This window comes from Eurosta solidaginis, chromosome 5 (assembly GCF_040869045.1).
Source record: "Eurosta solidaginis isolate ZX-2024a chromosome 5, ASM4086904v1, whole genome shotgun sequence".
NCBI lineage: Eukaryota > Metazoa > Arthropoda > Insecta > Diptera > Tephritidae > Eurosta > Eurosta solidaginis.
This window is the reverse complement of record NC_090323.1, coordinates 273,725,830-273,739,867: the sequence shown is the minus strand read 5'-3', so window position 1 is coordinate 273,739,867 and position 14,038 is coordinate 273,725,830. Positions and strand designations below refer to the sequence as shown.

The 14,038-nt window shown below is 34.5% G+C and overlaps 1 protein-coding gene across 3 annotated transcripts in view; it reads left to right on the top strand.

Annotated features, from left to right (window-relative positions):
* ZnT63C (zinc transporter 63C) overlaps window positions 1–11,136 on the top strand; it is a 45,781-nt gene extending 34,645 nt beyond the window's left edge. For 2 of the 3 annotated variants that reach the window (XM_067790849.1, XM_067790850.1), the window contains exons 2-11: window positions 7,247–7,433; window positions 7,512–7,636; window positions 7,691–7,788; window positions 7,852–7,982; window positions 8,048–8,173; window positions 8,251–8,397; window positions 8,468–8,580; window positions 9,525–9,756; window positions 9,842–9,923; window positions 10,510–11,136. In XM_067790849.1, the coding sequence (XP_067646950.1) occupies window positions 7,247–7,433; window positions 7,512–7,636; window positions 7,691–7,788; window positions 7,852–7,982; window positions 8,048–8,173; window positions 8,251–8,397; window positions 8,468–8,580; window positions 9,525–9,756; window positions 9,842–9,923; window positions 10,510–10,604 (1,336 nt within the window). In that variant the 3' untranslated portion in view covers window positions 10,605–11,136. Of the gene's footprint in view, window positions 1–214; window positions 794–7,246; window positions 7,434–7,511; window positions 7,637–7,690; window positions 7,789–7,851; window positions 7,983–8,047; window positions 8,174–8,250; window positions 8,398–8,467; window positions 8,581–9,524; window positions 9,757–9,841; window positions 9,924–10,509 lie in introns of those variants that run through there. The other variant, XM_067790851.1, reaches the window with a different exon arrangement.
* Window positions 11,137–14,038: the final 2,902 nt, after the last annotated feature.

The window sequence follows — 14,038 nt, the reverse complement described above, 5'->3', positions numbered from 1 at the left end:
CGGCATCTGCAAGGCAGATGAGTTTTCACTGAGAGCTTTTCATGGCAGAAATACAATCGGAGCGCTTGCCAGACACTGCCGAGGGGCGACCCCGCTTAGAAAAATTTTCTTCTAATTGAAAAATCTTATTTCTAAAATTTTGATGTTGCTTTGCCCGGGAGTTGAACCCAGGGCATACGGTGTGATAGGCGGAGCACGCTACCATCACACCACGGTGGCCGCCAATTACGAAAAATACAAGCATTTAAAACAGCTACAAAAATTACAAAATTTGAAATGAGGCAGTGTTGGTGGTTTATGCCAGTGGCTAGTGAAAAATTATTAGTTGGAAAAACGATAAAGAATACATATTACGTATAATACAAAAACTAATTAAAAAACGGAAATAATAAGAAATTTTTGAGGTAATAATAAAAGAAACTAATAGGAAGCAGAAATAATACATAAATTAGAAACAATTACATTTAAAACAACAACAACGATACACACTTGAAAAACTGTACCAAAAAACTTGGTGAGAAAAAACAAAAAACGGCACTAGCCACGCCGCCACAATAATATGCTAAATAACGGAACATTATATCATTGCAATTATACAAAATCACGCTTCCTACTACATATGCCAAGTATAACGGCGTAAATACCACCACAAAACCACAAAAATGCCATCCACAACGGCTTATAGAATAGCAGCAGCAGAACCCAGCAGCAGCGACAGAAATGGGGCAGCAGCCGAAGCTGAGCAGGGTTAACAGCAGCAGCAGAAAAAAAGCGGAATCAATCGGTATAATATGTATGTATATATAATTTGGAGTTTTAACATTGAGAAAAAAATAATAGTTTAAACCTTTTATGAAATATATGTATATATTCACCCCTATTCTGCATTTCGATTACGTTCCCGTTCTCCGCTCCGCTTTAATCGAAGTTTGGTATTCTGCATTACGACGGAATCGTAAAGAGAAGAGGAAGAGGAAATGATTTTTCGAAATCATCTGTTGGTACGGAATGTGTGAACATTGGAACAAAATAAATTAAAGCAAATTTGTAAAAAACACTGAAAAACGTTTATATTTTATTATCCACGCCATTTTGTACAAAAAAAAGCAATAGAATATATTGCCGCAGTGTTATATTTTTTTGAGTGAAGTGCTTTCATAATTGTAAGTGTGTTTTTGTCGTTCTTTTGGCAAATTCCCTGCCGTGGCCACCAAGTTTTGTTAAAACGGATTCCTGCACGAATATAGTTGACATTTTCTGAATTTTAAGGATGCTAATTTCATTGCACTGGCCTAAAATACTTTATAAAGGTTTATTTATTCCTTCCGCAAGGATTGTTTACGTTTTCGCTTCACCTTCCTCTACGCCGGCAGCTTGCTTTGGCATATAACTGGACCCAACGAACAGACACAAATTATAGCTGTCTATTATAATGGAATCAATAGCCGCGGCATATTTGTGGAGTTGGAAAGCAACGCATACGAAAATGGCCAGACGAGAATGGAAAGGCAAATATTGCGACATTTGTGTAATCCATTTGAGATGAGTGACGAATTGTAAGAAATTGAACTTAAAAGTGGTAAAGTTTAAAGACTTATTCTCTTATTTAGGTTCAAAAAAAACTCTCGACTTAACAAGGATGCTTTCAAGTATGTGTTAGATACTTTTACGGGGCAAATACGTCCAAGGACTTCGACATCGACATGTTGTTTTTGACCTGGAAACATATAAAAAACAATCATCATCAAGCCTTCTACGTTTCTTAACAAGTTTTACTTACATTTTTGTTAAAATTCTGTTATAAATTAATAAAAAAATAAAAAGAAAATATTTTTCCGCCAACTAATTTGCAACTTAGAAAAACGGAACTACGATCGAAATGCAGAATACAAAAAATCGAACGATTGGAACACAGAATACCAAAATTGCCAAATCGGAAAAATTCTAATCCAAGTCGAAATGCAGAATAGGGCTGATTGAATTTTTCTAAAACTTATATAACTAAAATAATACCTTTTCGACTTTTCATCATCATATGACTTACATACCAAAATTTACGAATGTTCTCTCTTTTTATAAATAATATTTATATTTTGCTCGATCTTTTGACTATATCTTTTTGAGGCATTATGAAAGACGAGTAACGGCGATGCACTATAGCTCCAATTTACCCCTCAATGTTCCTAACAAAAAGATATTTGCGTGATACCATGTTTCAAAAAAAATTTTTTTCTCCAAAAAAACCAAAGTTTGGCGGATTTCCCCATATGTAGCACATATTGTTGTCGGAAAAAATCGTAGAGATAGGTCGTATACATAGAATATATGCCATACAACCGATTGTTCAGATAATCCTGTTTCTTTATCAGCCTAGGTTCTGACGAACCCAATTTCCCCATGGATCTAGGTTGTGGGAGAGCGGTATGGCCTAGAAGGTTTCATGTAGTCATACCGGAACGTACTGGATCTACATCCGGCAAAGGACCATCAACATCGATAACACTCCCCAAGGACGTCGGGGAGCGTCCTTATCACTACAACAGCAACGACATAAAAAAAATTTCCAATTTCTACACCATTTTAACAGCCATAAGCTTGAAATTTCACCAAACGATTACATATTGTGACGAATGTGAGTGACACTAAGTGATACTCACATCCCTAGTCTGATGCTAAGTAAATGAAGTCACAACAACAATGAATCAGACAGTCACTTGTATCTGCATAAATGAATCAATAATTATGTCTACACGTATATATGTACGTATACGCAGCTGAGCAACGCACAACCACATGCATATATCTGAGATACTCCCGAAAGTATGCAATGAGAGAAGCTATAAAATCGTGCAATTGTAGTTACAGCTGAGAAATTTGATAGCTGATGGTCAACTAGTAGATTCTGGAAATGGAAGCACCTAGAAGATGCGAACGAGGAAATCAAAGAGTATAAAAGGCAGCGACAGACAGGCGAGCAGTTTCAATTAAGACGCTATCTGGCGAGCAATAGCAGTATTATTTATTGTGAAGTACTTTAATAAAGGCCATTTTTTCATTACTCAATATTGGAGTTATTTATTCAACAGTTTAGTGATTCGAACTTAGTAGAAGATTGCAAATAAGGGGAATTGCAAGTAAATCCGTTACCATATATAGTATATATTGTTGTCTGAAAAAATCGTTGAGATCGGTCGTATATATAGTTATATCCCATATCCATACAAACTGATTGGTCAGATAAGGAGCTTATCGTCATTTCTGCGCCTTTTTAACAGCTAGAATCTTAAAATTTCATCAAATACTTACGGAGACGTATATTGTTCAGATAAGTGATTCACGGTCATAGCTATCTTATGCAGCCACAAGAAACGTGAAACTTTGATCGTCACAATAACTACCGATCTATTTAGCTGAGCAGAGCTCACAGAGTATATTAACTTTGTTCGCATGAAGGTACCCCGTAACGGCATAAACTAATCGAGATAGATATAGACTTCTATATATAAAAATGATCTAGGCGAAAAAAGAAATTCATTTAGCCATCCGTCTGTCCGTAAACACGATAACTTGAGTAAATTTTGAGGTATCGTAATGAAATTTGGTATGTAGGTTCCTGGGCACTCAGCTCAGATTGCTATTTAAAATGAACGAAATCGGACTATAACCCCGCCCACTTTTTCGATATCTAAAATGTCGAAAAATCGGAAAAGTGCGATAACTGATTGCCAAAGACGGACAAAGCGATGAAATTTTGTATGTGGGTGGACCTTATGACGCAGAATAGAAAATTAGTAAAATTTTGGACAATGGGCGTGGCACCGCCCACTTTTAAAAGAAGGTAATTTAAAAGTTTTGCAAGCTGTAATTTGGCAGTCGTTGAGGATATCATGATGAAATTTGGCAGGAACGTTACTCCTATTACTAATGTGTGCTAAATAAACATTTAAAAAAAAAAATTTTAAGTCAAATTTTAACAAAAAATTTAATATCTTTACAGTATATAAATAAATTATGTCTACATTCATCTCCAGTAATGATAGGTGCAACAAAATACAAAAATAAAACAAAATTTCAAAATGAGAGTGGCTTCGCCCCTTTTAAATTAATTTGTCTAAAATACTTTTAATGCCATAAGTCGAACAAAAATTTACCAATCCTTGTGAAATTTGGTAAGGGCATAGCTTCTCTGATGATAACTGTAAAATGGGCGAAATCGGTTGAAGCCACGCCCAGTTTTTATACACAGTCGACCGTATGTCCTTCCGCTCGGCCTTTAACACGATAACTTGAGCAAAAATCGATATATCTTTACTAAACTTAGCTCACGTACTTATCTGAACTCTGATTATTTACCCTTATTTTGTCTCCAAAGCTCTCAGCTGAGTATGTAATGTTCGGTTACACCCGAACTTAGCCTTCTTTACATGTTTATTTTATATTTATCGAAAATATAGCTTAAGTGTGTACATCTGTTCTCTATATGTATATATGTAAATTACCTTATACAGCCGATTATTCGGATATTGCGAATGGAACAAGATTATTGCTCAGTTCCATTCATGAAAGATATGAAGTCGTCGGCATAGCCGCGAGCGTACATAAATCGAGCTCACCACAATATCTCACCAGATTGTAGAGCACTTCTTCAGTAGGATCTTAACAACCTAGTAGAATGGTTGCTCGGCAAAATTCAATTCAATGTTCCAGTCAGACCATCTAGACATTTTCAACTACTGCACATAATCATTTGTAGATCAAACTTTGAAATGCATGAACCGCCCTATTACAGGATTTCAATAAACACTGTAAAAAATTAGACTCTTGCGACTCGATATTCGGAATTAAAAAATATCTGCTTACTACCTTAAACACGTAGGTCAAATCGAATGGGTTATGACCCCCTATAACTCTGTATTAAATTTCTTTTCAACTTCTGTATACTTTATGAATTTGAGGTTGTTTAACGTTTAATTAAGCTCTGTGGCCTGACATATAAAAGCTGCAACTAAATTTTAATATAGAAGAAGATGGCGGAGCACTTCCGACTAGAGGAGAAAAGCGTCGACAACGTGGAAAACTAAAATCCAAATAAAACAAATAATAAAACCAACATCCACGCATTCTAAAATTTGAAACTTATTTTATGTTGACTTTGACTATGCGCCTATATCATTTAGTTAATTGTTTGCTTTTTGGTCAGTATAAATGTTCAATTGTTTGATTCGTTGATCGATAAATATATAAATGTATGTATATAGTGCGCTCCATCTGTTATATTGAATTTTATGTATTGTGATCTTGTAATTATATAATTTTATTTTAATTGCATTGTTATCTTTGTTATGTTAAATTATTTTTAATTTTTAATGTTATTTTCAAATGGTTACCTATCTGTGAGGACTATGTCCTGTAGATAAAATAAATAAATAAATTGCTTTAGTTTTGCAAAACACTGTACAGTGGAATGTAGATACGTATTTATATGTACATACAAGACATAAATAAGTTTTCAGTTAATTAAAAGTGGGTTATGTTTATAAATTCATATGATAACACTCTTAATCTATGGGCAACTCCAGGGTGTCAGAGGCTTAGTTCTTAAAAATAAGTTAAATGTTTATTCTTTTAATTAAATAATTGGACCGCCTAGGCGAGTTTGTCTCAACTTAGTAGACTGGGTTCAATTCCACTGCGTCTGTATCTATTCGCATAATTTGATTAGGCAGCAACGCCGTTGGGCTTTTACTTTGCTCACAGCTCGTAAAGCTTTATTTAATTCCTTCGATACCCGTCACTGACTTCGGTGGAAGGATCATAAATCTTACGGAGAACTCTTCTCTTGTATGCTTTAAGACCTATTCTATATTCTTACGACATCTTTCATTTCAAACCATATGTCCGCTCAGGTATGAAAAGGTACTATTCAGGGTGATTTTTTTTGTTTTTATAAATTTTAGTTCGATTGAACAATCTTCGACTTTTGAAAACAGACATAGTACATATGTATGTATTTCAAAAATCTTTTTTTTTGAGAATTGAATTATATCCAACAACGCCTTATCATCAAATTCGCTGCCAGAATTTGTTTTAACAACGTCTTTACTTACATAATTTGCCGTTGAATAATACGCGCCAGTCGCTTTTTCGCTGTGCTAACTGGTGCCAATAGTAACACCTAGGGAATTTAAATTGTTTTCTACCTGATCTATCCAGCGGAGTGGAAGCGACCCTCTTTCTGTAATTCCATAGGTGGGTTCCGATAAAAATACTTTCATAGCCGGAGCATCATCTTTCATTGGCATAACCAGCCAGCGTAGCCGCTGTGTTTTAATTCGCTGCACTATGTTCATGCCTGCGTAAAGCTCGTACAGCTCGTCATTAAATTTTTTTCGGTACTCGCTGCACTATGGGGCAAATTGGAAAATGGTGTCTCAAAATCAAAAATTCCATCAACGATATAAGAAAAATCGGCCATTGATAAATACTTAAATACTATACATTGGAAAACATTTTTTAAAGAACCATTTTGTATTTTTTACCATTTTTTAATTATTAACAATAAACTAAAACCTTTTTGTCTTAAAAATCAATCCTACCCTACTATAGTTTTTGAGATGCTGTACTCGAATGTGTAAAAAAGTACAGATCACAATAGATATGTTCAATTTAAATGTCGCCAAAGTTTATGCCATTGGTTATCAGTGCATTTTAAATGAGCGAACATTTAACTCGATACTCGATTAATTCTTTCGAAATTCTAAGGAATTCTCGCTCATTTAAATTGCAACTAACACAATGGCATACACTTTGTTAGTACTTTTCGGGAAAATTATTGTTTTAATGGATATTTTTTTCACACATTCAGTTCAGCATCTCAAATTCTATAAAAAATATGATTTATTATTTGGCCTTTATTTTACAATTAAATACAGCTAATAAATGGCAAGATTACGTTTTAAAACACGTTTTCACTACTAAGTCCTACGTCAGCATAAATTCAATACCCCATAGTCATAGTTAAAATAAAATAGGTTCTTAATTGAATTCCATTTTGACATAATTATTTTTAAGATATCTGTCAAAAAAGCTACAACTAAAATTAAAACCTTTTTTTATTTTGACAAATCAATGCATTAAGAGCTGAGATAAGGCGTTTATAAAAAAAATATCTATAAGCAATCATAATTATCTCCTTTGCTTTATATCATATAAAAGGTGATGCTTTGACGAAGTCTCTCTTTTTTAGTACTAGAAAAATGTCAAAATATTCAGGAAAGAAATGCCGCTTGTTATCAATGATGTGGTTGACTGCGTTCTTCTTTTTTGTTGAAATTGTTGTTGGCTATGTGACGAATTCAATGGCATTAGTAGCGGATAGTTTTCATATGCTTGGTGATATTGCTGCACTTGTAATATCTTTTTTATCAGTAAAGGTGAGTACAAAGTTCATAAATATTTATTTTAAACTTATGCTTATTTACATATATATTCCGTTCCTGTTTCTAATTTAGATGTCTCCGAAGAAATGGTCAAAAAATACGTTTGGCTGGGCTCGAGCTGAAGTATTAGGCGCTCTGGTGAATGCCGTTTTCTTGGTGGCTTTGTGCTTTAGTATTACTATAGAGGCATGTAAAAGGTAATTTTTATACATATTTACATACATACAAACATGCAATATTTTTGTACACAGGTTTATAGAGGAAGAGGAAATACATGAACCTAAATTGCTAGTGATAGTTGGTTGCTTAGGTTTGTTGGTAAATGTTATTGGACTGTGCTTACTGTACGGTTAGTAAATAGCTCTTATTTGCTATATTATAGCTGTTCAATTCTGATCAATATATTTTTTAGAACATGGCGGCCATCATGGACATTCTCATGGCGGAGGTCTTACTCGAAATCATAGCAAACTCACAGAATTAGCAAATATTGATGATGGCGATATGGATGGTGAGCCCAATGAATTCGCATATGAAAAAGAAGTATGTGTATTTGTATATTTATGATTGATGTTCTTATAAAAACATATTTTCCAACTTATTTTAAGAAAAAATCAATAAAGAAGTCGAGTCATGGCCATAGTCACGATGCAGGTCATATGAATATGCGTGGAGCCTTTTTACATGTCTTAAGTGATGCATTAGGCAGTATAATTGTGGTGATTAGCGCATTGGTATGAGTTTCATATAAGTAAATATTGAAATGTAAGATAATGTAGTAATACCTACATATTTTTTTAAATTACATTAGGTTGTGTGGTTAACAGATTGGAGGTATAGATTCTATATGGACCCAGCGCTTTCTATAGTTTTGGTTTGTTTGATTTTACATTCCGTATGGCCGCTCCTTAGAGAATCGGCTTTGATACTTTTACAAACTGTGCCGACACATATCCAAGTAAATTAATCCGTTTTAAGATTTAAAAAAAGACACGAAAGAAAGAAAACTTTTTATTATACTTATTTAGGTCGATGCTATTCAAAAACGTCTGTTGGAAAAAGTTGATGGAGTTTTAGCAGTTCATGAATTTCACGTTTGGCAATTGGCCGGAGATCGTATTATCGCCTCAGCTCACATAAGGTATTAATATACATATGAATGTATTCACATTTGACAGTATCAGGGGGTTGTATAGCGCAACTCTTCCAATGGGTTGCCAGCACAATTTATAGCTTATCCAACCCAAATGAGAACCTCAACTTCCCCAGTCCTGTTTCTTTAGCACGTGAGGTTTTGGCCACCCCAAGTTCCCCCCGAGATGGTCAGGCTTCTACCTCAATTGTGCTTGTTACCGGAGTGTACCGGAAAAGACCATCAACATCGACAACCCTCCCCAAAACCTTCGAGGGGTGTCTTTATCGCTTAAACAACAACAACGTTATCAAAAAATCAAAAGTCGTTATACACTCTAATATAAAATATTTTTGAAAGAATCCAAAAAACTACAGTCACCTAAAACTTAACTAAAATTGCATATTCAAAATGTTGTGATGTACAACGCGTAAACTTTACGCACAAATAATCTATAGTTAATGCGGTTGAAACTATGAACACATGCGGACGGGTATAAGTAGCTTTTTCATGTTTCAGGCGCAAGTGTAAACTAATTTTAGCGAAGAGCTCAAGTTACAACTACATTTCATATCAACACGCTCGATAACTTATTTGAAATTAAGTAGATATACTGTAGATAATTCACTCCCATTTCCTCTACCACTCCCACCACAACCCCTTTATATGCACATATATAATCTCCACACCAAATATTGGATAGTTACTTCAAAAAAATTGCGGAGATTTTGATAACTTAACCTTTCCTATTTGGAACCTGGCACCGCCCTTTTTCCTTTCAGCGTGACCCAAACCGACTTCCCCATAACTTATTGTTTGTATAACTGTAAAAATACTGTGTGATTACGAGAACTTGCTATGAAAGTTTCTTGAAGATGAGTTGAGAATACACACTTACACATTTATTTATATATAAAGGTATTTATCAACTAAGTTTAAATAATTAAAAATAGATGCCGCAATCTATCGGAATATATGAAGATCGCTGAAAAGGTTAAAGAATTCTTTCATAATGAAGGCATACATTCGACCACAATACAACCCGAATTCGTTGAAATAGAGGGCTGTAACATGTCGGATGGTACATCAAGTCTAAATATGAGTGGTTCTGATTGCGCATTAGATTGTCCAAGTACAGCAGAAGGATGTGTCAAAGCCACTTGCTGCCAAAATAATAGCAAAACGGTAATTGAAATCAATCAACAATTAATTTTATTAAATATGTATTAACAAGTTAAACGTTACATTATTATTATTTTTTTTTTTTCAGAATCAGTTGCCTTCGCCAACCAATTCGCCCTACACATGCCGTCAAAGGAATTCAACAAAAAATCCTAGCGATATTGAAGCAGGTATGGAGTATACTTTCATATTCCCCCTTCCAATATCTTCAAGATAGCAACTGAAAAATGTAAGGACAATTGGTCTAGCCTACGTAAAATTCACACTATAAAATTACATTTGTACTTGGACATTACATTTTTTTATTACATTTTCTGAATTTAGTCGAATCTGTACGATTGTAATTATTGGGTTTTGATTTGGGGTTCCTCAAATATAATCGATTAAAATTATTATCTAAAAAAAAATTTTACAAAAATCCGTATAATTTTTTTCGAAGTGGATTTTTATTCGAAAGTTCTGGCCGAAGATTTTTTTTATTCCTTCGGAAATCTTGGATGCATTATTTTTCTTTCATATAATTCCCTATTGGTCTAGATTTTTTCTTTCTGCTTTTGCTGTTATTTTCTATTCCGGACGAGACAAAAAGTTTCCAAACGAATAGCCACTTCGCAAAAAAGGAATATTCAGTCGGAACTGAAAGAAGAATAAAAAAAGGCGATGCTTGCTAAAACTCCTGGAATATTGAAGGGTTTACTTCTTGGAAACTTAACGAATTCCCCCACAAATCTAACTTTTTGTCTTGTTTTAACTTAGGATCATCACTTTTGGAATGTTTGGCTAGTACATCAAATTCAGCCACCAATGGAAATTTAGAGTCCCTTCCCGGTGTGAATGGAGAAGAAGTGTGACAGCTTCATCTTCTGGACATGTGACAAAAATAACAAGGCGTGGAAGACAGAAAAGCGATTATGCGCACACAAATTCATTTTATTCTTAAAATACTCCCATTACAATCATAGGCGATTGTCTTCGAATCGGACGGGCTTCAAAATATGATAGAACCAAAGATTGTTTACACTTTTAAAATCGCAGCCACGAGACATACTGCGACAATTTGTTTTAGAACAGTTTAAAAACAAAATGTGTCTTCAAAACTTCAAAAGTAAGGACCCAACTGATGCTTATATAATAGAAAGAGGATACGACAGGTGCAATTAGTGAAATGTTTTGTTTTTTTGTTATTGTAGTAACCAAAAATATAAATACACAAAATTTAGTAGTAAAATTATAAATTGTACTTTTGCAGTTAAGTATTTCGTTAATTAGTATAGATATAGTCCCTATTTAATATATTACCTGTAGTCCATTAATAACTTGAAGTAAAAACATAAACGATCGTAATATCTAATGATACATTAAAACGAAATTATGTAAGTTAGAGTGATACAGTTCTTAATATTTTCTATCGTAAGTATCCAGGCCATGTCGGATAGAACTAAAGCACCAAAATTCCTTCAAACAATAAAACTAATTTAAAACAATAGAACTTCAAGTATACGTTCTACAATGCTTAGTTCTCCTTATTTAAGATTAATTAGAATCAATTTTATGTTTCATTCTTTCAATGCGTTCGATAAGCTTTAAAAGCTGAAACAACAAAACTGAAACGCCACCAACATTGTGGGGTCCAATTGACACGGCCACCGTGGTGTGATGGTAGCGTGCTCCGCCTATCACACCGTATGCCCTGGGTTCAACTCCCGGGCAAAGCAACATCAAAATTTTAGAAATAAGATTTTTCAATTAGAAGAAAATTTTTCTAAGCGGGGTCGCCCCTCGGCAGTGTTTGGCAAGCACTCCGGGTGTATTTCTGCCATGAAAAGCTCTCAGTGAAAACTCATCTGCTTTGCAGATGCCGTTCGGAGTCGGCATAAAACATGTAGGTCCCGTCCGGCCAATTTGTAGGGAAAATCAAGAGGAGCACGACGCAAATTGGAAGAGAAGCTCGGCCTTAGATCTCTTCGGAGGTTATCGCGCCTTACATTTATTTTTTTTTTTTTTTTATTAAAATAAAGTGATGCTTAAACGTGGGATTTTGTTCATATTGTTGGGTGTTTTTAATATAAACTGGCTAAAAGAGAAAGACAGACTTATACGTCAATTACACGGCAGATGTGAAGAATGATTTCTATGGTGTGTGCACTGGTTGGCTGTATTTCAGTAAAAAAGGAACTTGTATAGTATTTGGCGTATTTGATAACCTGGTAAAAATCACCCTAACAAGACACTGGGAATCTGTTACGCTCCAGTACTAGCACCATCTAATACTGGCCAACTTTCGCGGGAGCGATTAGTTTGACACCTCGAACCTTTGTTCGATGATGTTTGGAGTAAACGGTGTAGTCCGAGGCAGTATGAATTGAGAGTCTCTGCAGGTAGAGTTGGTGTCTCGTCTTTCCCAATAAATGCAAATTTCAATTGGGAACTTCTGGTTAAAACGGGCCGGCAGTTTAATTGGCAGAAACCTTTCAATGAAAGAGAATTCAACTGCCAATCAGCGTAAGTAAAAACCAGTCCTTATAATATAATTAAATATAGCAAAGCGACTTTTGGTGCTATAGTTTGGCCCGATAATGAATGTCAAACGTAGTTTTAAGAAATGTACGGATTTTTTCACGTTTTGTGACTACAATAAAAAGACATTTTTATTCAAATTTATATACATATACATAGTGCATATAAAATATGAATAAAGAATTGAGTAATTCTCCGTAAAAGGTTGGTCATCAATAATGTTTGTATGTTGATATGGTGTTTTTTTGATTGTTTTTTTTTTTTTTTATATGAGTTTATCGGGGATTGCCCGCATTGCTTTAAATGTATGAAAACATTTATTCCAAGCAATTTTTAATTTTATAATTTATTTAATAATTTGGGAAAATTTTAAACAACGTGACATCAGGACAACAGTTGCAACAACTAAGGCATGACGTAGCTGAAAGCCTTTGTAACCATTTCAACTATCGTAGGAGTGCGGGTTCGAATCCCACTCCCGGGAAAAAAGGTTTTGAAGAGATTTACAAGGTATAATCGAAACAGCTGTCGCCTTGTCCGTCCTGATGTCACGTTGTTTTTTTTTTATTTGCATCTAATACCAATTTCATACAGAGGGTTAATTAAATAATCAATTTTTCTACATTAAAGCCCTTATTGAACTCGATCTTTCATACAAAATAAAAATCCTCTTTTATCTCGTTATTGCTTTATTGAAAGCTCAATGGATCAAAAATCTAGTACTTTGCTGATTGGGTCGGATTTTTGTTGAAATTGTAGCAATCTATGTAATTCAAGTTTATGAAGAAAAAAATGTTTTTAACATATTTTTTCAGTCGAAGATTTTTCTTACCATAATTTAAACTGTTTTCTATATCGCTTAATATAATTTTAAATAAATTATTATTATAAAACCCTGAGATTATAATAGGTTATGGGCGAACTAAAAGATCACGGGATACTTCAGTTTAATGGTACTGGTTTCGACGACTGGCGATTCCGTGTCGAAATGCATTTTGATGCTCTTGGTTGGTTTGGGCGACGTTTTAATGGGCTATCCTCCAAATGAAGAAGCGGCGAAGGCAGAATTTTTAAAGAAGGACAAGAAGGCCAAAGACTTGTTAGTTGGATTTATTCATAACGATTGTTTGGGCTATGTTCGCGAAAAGACAACGACTAAAGAAATGTGGGATAATCTCCAAATTAGTTTTGCACGAAAATCAATTGTGAGCCAGCTGTTGGTGCGGAAGCAGCTAGCAACGCTCCGAATGAGGGAAGACGATTCTGTGATCAGTCATTTGAATATTTTTGAAAATTTTGTGAGACAGCTGAAGATGGTGGGTGCTACAATCAATGAAGAAGATCTGTTGGCGCAGTTATTTTTAACGTTACCGGAAAAATTTGATTCGCTTGTAACTGCTTTGCAAAACTTAAGTGATGCTAAGTTGACGATTAGTGTTGTAAAGTAGTGTTGATCGCCATCAAAGGGATTATTCTGAGAAGACAGCATTCAGTAGTAAGAAATACGTGAAAAAGCCTCCAAAGTTTCAAGGCAAGTGTTTTAAATGCGGAAAAGTTGGTCATAGAGCCAAAGATTGTCGGCAAGTAGAAGCTAAAAGCGCAGTAAATAATAAAAAAATCGAATAGTATTTGTTTTGTTGCTGATCGTGGAAACGATTCGAAGAAAGCGTATGGTTCAAACCTTAAATTTAAATTTGACTCTGGAGCGAGTGACCATATGGCTAATGAGAAATGGTATTATAAAAATCTAATTAAATTGGATAACCAT